Genomic DNA, 6,826 nt, shown 5'->3' with positions numbered 1-6,826 from the left:
CCCATGTGACCGATATACGACGAAACGATTGCCCTAATCGTATTTGATTGGTCAAAATTTATTGTCCGTAATTTACGTTTATTTTCTTTTGCTTTCACTATTTTAGACCACTATATCAAAAATTAATTGTTAAGTGAAAGCACAAAAAGGTCTATAAACAAAACAACAGAATACAGAATAGTGTTCTTGTTACTCAGAGCCATAAAGTGAGGTTCAAAACGACGATATCGGACAAAAATTAAACAAAATTCTACTTTTTCGACGGGATTGGGGTGCAATGGTACTCTTAGTAATCAGACTGTTTTTTATTCAACCAAAGTTTCATTTGGTTTTGAATACACTACTCTCTTATAAAGTTAGTATTACACTTCTATTTCGATTATATAACCCGACAAAGTCGTTGCTCTTACTTTTGATGGCAGGACTAAAAGGCTTTGTATCAAAACTGGTAGATCACACTTTTTTTAGTGTTGTTCAGAGTCATGTGGATAAAGAAGCTGATGAGTCGTATTAAGTTGATTAAAGGTTCAAAACTCCATGATAAACCAGAGGGAGGAGAATCACGAACTATGGCCCATCATGATCATTAATTTCAAACTCTCCCAACATTTGATTTTCACTCCATCGTTTTGTTAAATAAAATTTGACGAGATTCGCAGCGCCCTCAACGAAAAACGCGTAAAGTTAGAGCAAACTTTCTTATACAAAAAATGTGTAGAATTGCTCCGAAAACGTAAGTGTGTTACTTGTGTGATATTGTAGATATAAGTGATATTTTCATCTCTCAAATGAGGGAGGAAACTTTGATTTTCTATAGGGGTCGTAGAAAAACATTTTTTTTGTGGTTTACTGTTAGTGGAACCGCGGTACATGTCACGTCATTGCACTTTTAAATCCTTATTTTGTCTTATTATTATTAACACCTTATTTTAAATTATTAAAATTTACTCAACATAATAATTATTATTTAGTATTAGAAGCTTTACCGCCTTTTCTCCGCTAAACAAAATTCCTAACTTCGACATAGTTTAACGTTTGTAAAGGTTAAAATTCTGCTGTTTGGATGAGTTAAGCCCATTCCGCTTTTTGTGCGTCATAAATAATTCTACCTGCAGCAAGTTGACCAGTCCTGGAGCGTCTCCAGCAAAACTCCCCCGGACATAAAACCGTGTTTAAACTTCCCTGCTTTTCTACCTTGAAAAATTCCTTTGTTTGCAACTTTCCTTTTAACTCCCGACCGTCCCTCTTTCGACCACAAGCGGTCAATTTCAGGAAAAGTTCAGAAACATTTCGCTAAAAGGCAGAGAGAGAAGCAGCTTTACAATGCCCGGTTCTTTTCTATTTTTAACAGTTCGGCCTCTATATTAATTGTTCGGACATTCTTAGAATTTCTCTTTGAAATATTATACCATTATACGGCTCAATTTTATTAAATTGTCAGGTTCAGATAAAGGGGTTGGTAGGGGTAGAAGATTGGCCACAGTAGCCATGGATAAGGAGGTGTGCATAGTTGTGCAAGTTGTCCTTGCAAACTATAGGATGTCCAAACAGCCGGCTTTCGTCCGTCTGATTTTACACCCTAAAGTTTTGGGGAGTTAGGGTCTAGTGAGTGGGGGATGGTTTTCCTCCTTTTGCGTAGGCAAAGCGGGGGAAAGTGCCAGGAGTGCAGTCAGAGCCCAGTTAGCACCGAAATAACTGCGGAAAAGTTCTACCCAGATTTTGAGAATAAAATTCTCGCCACCCGGGGGGAACGTCTGGGAGAAATTGTGGTCCTCTTCTCGGTGGCGTTTGTGGGATGCTTCTAGCTCCGGGTTGTAGTTCACTGCTTCTCGCAGTAACTGATTTTCGCTGCTCTCCGCTTTTTGGAATATTTTCACTGCGATCTGCTTGATCTTTTCCGTTGCGGTGGTAAACTTCAAATCTCGCTGGATGTCCACGTTTCTGACGTACCATGGGGCGTCCACCGCTGTCCTGAGCGTAATGTTTTCCACAGCTTGGAGTTTCTTCAAAGAACCGACTTGATTAGTGTCACTTTGTTCCGAAGTGCCAGCTTTGATGTCCTGCTTGTCATGGGGTTGATCTTAGATGTGCTTGGGTGCATCTTTTATAGTCGTACCTGACTTCAATCGTGCTGATTATGTTAACAATTTACACAGTGTAAGGTACGAATATAGTGGGTGATGTGGGTATCTGAGACAATATTGATAATTATAAACGGTGTTTATTATTTAGGAATTTTTTAAAATTTAGAAAACTTCTTAAATCATTATATTATTAAATATGAGAGTTGGATTGTAGTAGACGGGAAGCCTACATAAACATCAATATAAGGAATTAAAGTTCAAGAAGGGTGAGAGAGGGTTGGAGAAATAACAATATTACACGTATGTGTTAATCAGGATTAGGCAGGGGTTTACGCTCTATGACAGCACCCTGGGGAGATGGAGTACACTTTGCTTTTGTACAGTTTATGCCATTTAAGTTTTTAGTTTATGATTTTACACTGTGCTGTATACATAGGGTAACAAGTTTGGGCACTTGCTTGTTCGTTCCATATTATTGGTTTTCCGGAAAAACTGGTTAGGTACGAGATGCAATTTTTTGCAAATCTCTTTTTTGCTGCTTGGCCAATCGAGAACCACGGTCCTCGGTCATATTACTTGCTGTGATCTTAGTAATCCTGCCTCCTAGGTGGATCAGTTTCAATCAGCTGGTTTAGTGTGGTCAGCTGTTCAAGTTTTTAAAGGTTATGTATTGTGTGTATGACTTTTGAGGTTGTTAACTGTTAACTAACATTTATCTAACGATTAATAAATTAAAAATTGTCATAAACCTTCCGTTGTGCTTTCTTTTTTCATTATGGAATTAGATAACACAAAAGTAATAACACTTGAAAGGGTAAACGAAACATTTAATTGTGTAGTAACTAATGATCAGTTTGAGAAAATAAATATTAGGAAAAGTGTTACCAGTACCTATAATCATACCTAATCTGCAAGAGATAAGGTTGCTTATAGATCTGTACAGAAAAAACTTAAAAGTTTTGAAAAATTTAAGGATAGAAAATTTAAGACAAAGGCAATTTTTAATACAAATGCTCTAAATTTTCCTCGTTTCACATCACCACAAATTGAGATTAAAATAAAAAACCTTAAAAACTATAAATTGATATTAGACAACAGTAAAGCTACAGGCAGGGGGAAAATAACGTGACCCTATTTCAACTTAATGCATGACATATTTGGAGGGGATCCAGAAAGCCCCTAAATATTGCATCAAACCGAAATGGATTTCAAAAGATCCAAGCTGCATCTACGTCAGGTACTAGTGCGACTACACCTAAAAGACATTACAATATCCTCACCACTGATGATGACCAAACTCAAAGTGAAGACATGCCAGTTATAAAAATAAATAAGAAACAAAATACTACTCCAGAGCCTGAATGGTTTAAGGAGAGTTAGAAAAGAAGCTGTTGAAAGACAAATAATTTCTTTGCAAAAGGAACTTTTACTAGTATTTAAGGATTGGGTAAATAAGGCCAGTTAATTTTTTTCAGCATTACATCTCTTGCTGCAATATCGAGCCTGTAAGTTCACTTTTCTTTGATGAAACTGAAAATTTTTGGAAAAATAATATTTATTTTGGAAAATTTATAGTGTTAAGTATTGAATTGAACAATCCATGTATAAGTGATTTTCTCATGCGTAAATTAAACGCTAATATAATCGACATGGGAAATTTTACAACTCTCTGGCCGCTGTACGGTGCACCTGCCACCACTAATTAGTAGCCTATAATGACCGTCCGAATGTCGATTAGACCTAATATATTGGCAGGGCAAATGCGAAATATTATTCGCAACTAGCATAGCTACACAAGAGCCAAAACCCAGTAATAGAATTTTCAAATTAGGCGCTAATTTTCGAGTGCTATGAATTTTGAGCTGTAGCTGGTTCGCATTTTGAAGAGGGCGGAATCAACTGATGTACTTCCCGTCTTCCCGTTATAAACGCGAAACAAACAAAAGGAACTCGATACATCTTCAAATAGTGGCAGAGTTTCAAAGAAACCGCAAAATTCTGTTCCGACGTTTTGGTGTTTTTATTAACGTAAAATTTAGACTTGCTGCTGATGGCTTTTTTTTGCTTTGGTTTGAGAAACGAGTTCTTGGAAGAGATGAAACCGAGCATAAGGTTCGTTTAATGCCATAACAAAAAACACTTTTAACTTTAGATGGCAAATTTGATTTAAGATGAAGGCTAACTTTTCGTTTTATGTTCTATGTATAACAAGATGTTTAAGGAATAACAAATTGGTATTTGAATATTTTGAGCATTTCATAATACTTTATAGTAAAAATACTTGTTATTCACCTTTTTTAGACCCTGTTTAAACATATTATTGGAAAAAAAAATTGTAAAGTTTCCCATTGTTACAGTAAGAATACCATCTGTCTACGATCAAATTATCTTCTAATACACGTGGAATGTATTCGTAAAATTAAAAGTATTTATGAGAGGATAACTAGAGTTTGTAGAACTATTAGGAAATATTTGACTGGTCATTTTAAAGCCCCCGTAAAACAAACAAATGATTATTAAATTGTAAAGTTGCATTATTGGGATAGATAACATAGTATCTTATTTAATCCACATGAATTATTTTTTATTAGATGTGATTACATGTTTAGTGACGTTGATTATTGTTGGCCACTATAAAAGGAGTGGTGAGTGAATTAAATGTCAGTAGTTGGTCATTCAGATTAACAACACAATCAACCAATCATCATGATGAAGTTTGTGCTTTTCGTTGTCGCTTTGGTCATCGTACCAAGTAAGTATATTTATTTTTTTTTACACTTAGTTTTATCCTTCGAATTTCCTTTAGGTATGCAAGAAATTGTCGCAGACATCAGACCAATTTTCTCCAACACCGAAGAACAAGTTGTCATTGACAACAGGCCCATTTTCTCTAACAACGAAGAAGAAATTGTCTCCGGTAACAGACCAATTTTCTCCAACGATGAAGAAATTGTAGCTGGCAACAGACCAATCTTCTCCAACGACGAGGAAATTGAGGGCGGTCACAGGCCTATCTTTGACAACATTGAAGACAGCATTGTGGATTCTCACAGACCCATTTTTGACAACGCTGAAGACACCATTGAAGACGGTCACAGGCCCATTTTTGACAACGCCGAAGACAGTATTCAAGATGCTCACAGGCCTATCTTCGACAACAATGAAGATTCCGTTTGTGACATTTGCTTCGCTCAATTGACCAATTTGATCGGTGAACTCCAACGCGCTTTGTGATAAGTTAAATCAAGGTTTTTGTAGAGACGATAAGTAAAATGATTGGCATATAAAATGTCTTTTTCTTAACTTAGTAATTTAATCCATTTTGATATTTAAAATGTCCTTTACAACCGCAATTAGAAATTTTACATACAATAGTACATTAAGTATCAAGAACAGTAAGTAAGCTTTACTAATCGATGACAAAGTTTGGATTTTCTATTTTGTCTGAGATTTATCTCCCTCCCATCCATTCTTCTCCAAACTCCCCACCCTGGATACGGCCTTTCACTCTCTTTTGCCCCATTCTCTCTTTTCTTTCTCTCTATCTCGTTCACGCCTGCATCTCGCCACTTCGCCATCAGGTATCAGGCGGAGTACCGCAAAGTACCGTGAGGGTATCCGTGGCTGCGGTTCGGTAGCACTTTGCCGCAGCAAACAGAAATTTCCTTTCCGTAGCGGAGAGATTCCTCTTCACCCTGCTATCACTCTCCCTTGCCCTTCACACTTCATTTCCGTTCATTATCATTCTAACCTTCTTTGTCTAAACTACCTTTATTTCGGCTAAGCCTCATTAGCTTGTTCGCCGTCTCATTCACTCGCACTCTTACTCTCTTGGCATACTCAACAAACAAACGTTTCCTATCCAATATCACCCCCAATAAATCAACCCACTCCTCGCACTGGATCCTCTCCTCTCCCATTCTCACCACCATAGGTTGAATTCTGCCCTCAACAATATCTTTCCAAATAACAAATATCTATCCATATAACTTTTAAAACACTCTAAAACATGCTAAAAAAGTAAAATATATTACCTGATTTTTACACACCTTTTTGATGTTTTATTTGAGATAAAACATCAATAAGGTGTTATAAGGTTTACTGTTAGAGGTTTTCAGAAGTATTCCTACGGTCGCTACAATAGCGACCATCAGAAGTTTGATCAAAATTCGTTTCAACCACTGGCCAAATTCGCCAACGTATTTCATTTTGTCGATCATCTTACTTATTACTTCAAAAAAGTATCATAAGCAAGCTAACTTTTATATTAATGGATTAATTAGCTCTAGATTATAGTTATGCAATATTGTTCCAATTAAAGCCTACAAGAATTAGTTTGATTTTAGTTCAATAATCTGTACTAAAAATAAATAAAATCATTTTTTATTTAGCTAACCTAATCCAACATAAGGTTCATACTTTTAAAATTGTTACTTGGAATTTATTATCAAAAAAATAAAACTTTTTATTTTGAACGTTGCCTACAGTAGATTGTGGCGCCCTCTCTCACTAGCAACACAAGTTTCTTTCTCAAGACGCTCGCTTCCTGTCTGACCTCCGCCCTTAGCCACCCCTTTTTAATACTTCTTTGGGGGCTGTTTCTTTCGACTTTCTTAGACGCTCTTAGAAAATCTTTAGCCGGGTTTTGCAACTTTCGCACAGAGCGCGCCACTTGAATTGCGATTCTTTTAAAAATATAAAAAAAATTTACCATGCTGAAAAATATAACATTGTCCATTTAT

The 6,826-nt window shown here is 36.3% G+C and overlaps 1 protein-coding gene across 1 annotated transcript; it reads left to right on the top strand.

The window, feature by feature from the left end:
* Positions 1–4,678: 4,678 nt before the first annotated feature.
* LOC145730340 (uncharacterized) lies at positions 4,679–5,373 on the top strand. The gene is made up of 2 exons (XM_081981516.1): positions 4,679–4,836; positions 4,891–5,373. Exons 1-2 carry the CDS (start codon positions 4,791–4,793, stop codon positions 5,316–5,318), a joined length of 474 nt encoding a protein of 157 aa, XP_081837642.1. The 5' UTR covers positions 4,679–4,790; the 3' UTR covers positions 5,319–5,373.
* Positions 5,374–6,826: the final 1,453 nt, after the last annotated feature.

The sequence above is a fragment of the Ips typographus genome, linkage group LG1 (assembly GCF_016097725.1).
Source record: "Ips typographus isolate SLU linkage group LG1, UJ_Ityp_2.0, whole genome shotgun sequence".
Taxonomy (NCBI): Eukaryota; Metazoa; Arthropoda; class Insecta; order Coleoptera; family Curculionidae; genus Ips; species Ips typographus.
The sequence above is the reverse complement of the archived record's forward strand: the minus strand, read 5'-3'. Positions and strand labels throughout refer to the sequence as shown.

Coding starts and splice junctions, on each gene's coding strand:
- LOC145730340 (XM_081981516.1), top strand. CDS start 4,791: ATGATGAAGTTTGTGCTTTTCGTTGTCGCTTTGGTCATCGTACCAA. Junction 4,837..4,890: donor CGCTTTGGTCATCGTACCAA/GTAAGTATATTT, acceptor AATTTCCTTTAG/GTATGCAAGAAATTGTCGCA.